The following is a 1314-nucleotide window of genomic DNA, read 5'->3' on the forward strand; positions in this document are numbered from 1 at the left end:
AGGTCAGGAGTTCGAGACCAGCCTGGCCAACATGGTGAAACCCCGTCTCTACTAAAAATACAAAAAATTAGCCCGGTGGCTATGCCTGTAGTCCCAGTCACTAGGATGAGGCAGAATTACTTGAACCCAGGAGGGAAAGGTTGCAGTGAGCCGAGGTCGCCCCACTGCACTCCAGTGTGGGTAACAGAGTGAGACTCTGCCTCAAAAAAAGAAAGAAAGAAAGAAAGAAGAAAGAAATCAATGGACTGAAGTGATAGCTTTTTTCTTGGAAGTGCCTCTGGATAAGGAAGGAGGGGGAACGGAGAAAGAACAAGACTTCCCATTCTTTCACTTGTTCTTTTATTCAGTAAATAGGGACCCCCTTCTTCTGTGCTAGACTTTTATAAATTTAGGCAGGTGGAGATAACGATGAACAAAGCATACACGTTCCTACACTCATGAGCTTACCTGCTGGCAGGGGAGGCTGGTATTTTACAAATAATTTGAAAACTGTCGAATTACATGAGTGCTACAAAGGTATAATAAGGGACTGTGGCCTGATTTGGGGAACGAGTCAGATTGCCCTCATAGTTAAGCTGAGCCATGAAGGACAAATACAACTTGTCTAGGAAAAGACGGGCTGGCATGGTGCTTCTGGCAAAGGGAATGGCACGATCAAAGGCCCTGTGGTAGGGGAGAGAGCATGGCACATTGTGAGCACTGAAGAAAGGCCAGGATGGCTAGAATTGTGTGCGTGTGCATAGCTCCCTTTGCCCCTGTGTTGATCATCATGCTGGTGTCTCTGTAGAGTAACCGTCTGCCTTTTCTCTTTTTCAGTTGGGTTTGCTCCCAGTTTCCGGGCTACCGTGGATTTCAGTATGTGCTGGAAAGCGATCACCATTCCGGTGACTACAAGCATTTCCGGGAGTGGGGCTCTCACGCCCAGACCTTCCAGGTGCAGAGCATCCGCAGGATCCAGCAGTGAGCAGGGGCGCGGCACGGAGGAGCGCATGTGTGCTTGTCTGCAATGGAGGCGCTCTGGAGGCTGTGGCCTGCTCTCTCCTTCTGCCTCCCCCTGTAACCCGTGTGAACCCAGCACCCATGTGAACCTGTCCATGCACAGTCAGCACAAAAAACTCAAACGAATAAAAAATAGAAAGTCCGGTATTAGCTGTGCTTTTCAATTTTATTAATCTTTTCGAAGAACCGGTTTTTTAGCCTTGTTTTCTCTATCATTATTCCACTGAGTTTTACTCTTCGATTTCAGTATTTCCTTTCTTTTATTTATTTCAGGCCTACTTTGTTCTTAGTTTTTCTAGCTTTTTTTTTTTTTTT

The 1314-nt window shown here is 46.6% G+C and overlaps 1 protein-coding gene across 1 annotated transcript in view; it reads left to right on the plus strand.

The window, feature by feature from the left end:
- CRYBA4 (crystallin, beta A4) overlaps window positions 1-1149 on the plus strand; it is a 17140-nt gene extending 15991 nt beyond the window's left edge. The window contains exon 6 of the mRNA XM_011975354.1: window positions 817-1149. Within this exon, the coding sequence (XP_011830744.1) occupies window positions 817-964 (148 nt within the window). The 3' untranslated portion in view covers window positions 965-1149. The remainder of the gene's footprint in view (window positions 1-816) is intronic.
- The last annotated feature ends 165 nt before the right edge of the window (window positions 1150-1314 follow it).

Source organism: Mandrillus leucophaeus, unplaced genomic scaffold, assembly GCF_000951045.1.
Source record: "Mandrillus leucophaeus isolate KB7577 unplaced genomic scaffold, Mleu.le_1.0 Scaffold154, whole genome shotgun sequence".
Taxonomy (NCBI): Eukaryota; Metazoa; Chordata; class Mammalia; order Primates; family Cercopithecidae; genus Mandrillus; species Mandrillus leucophaeus.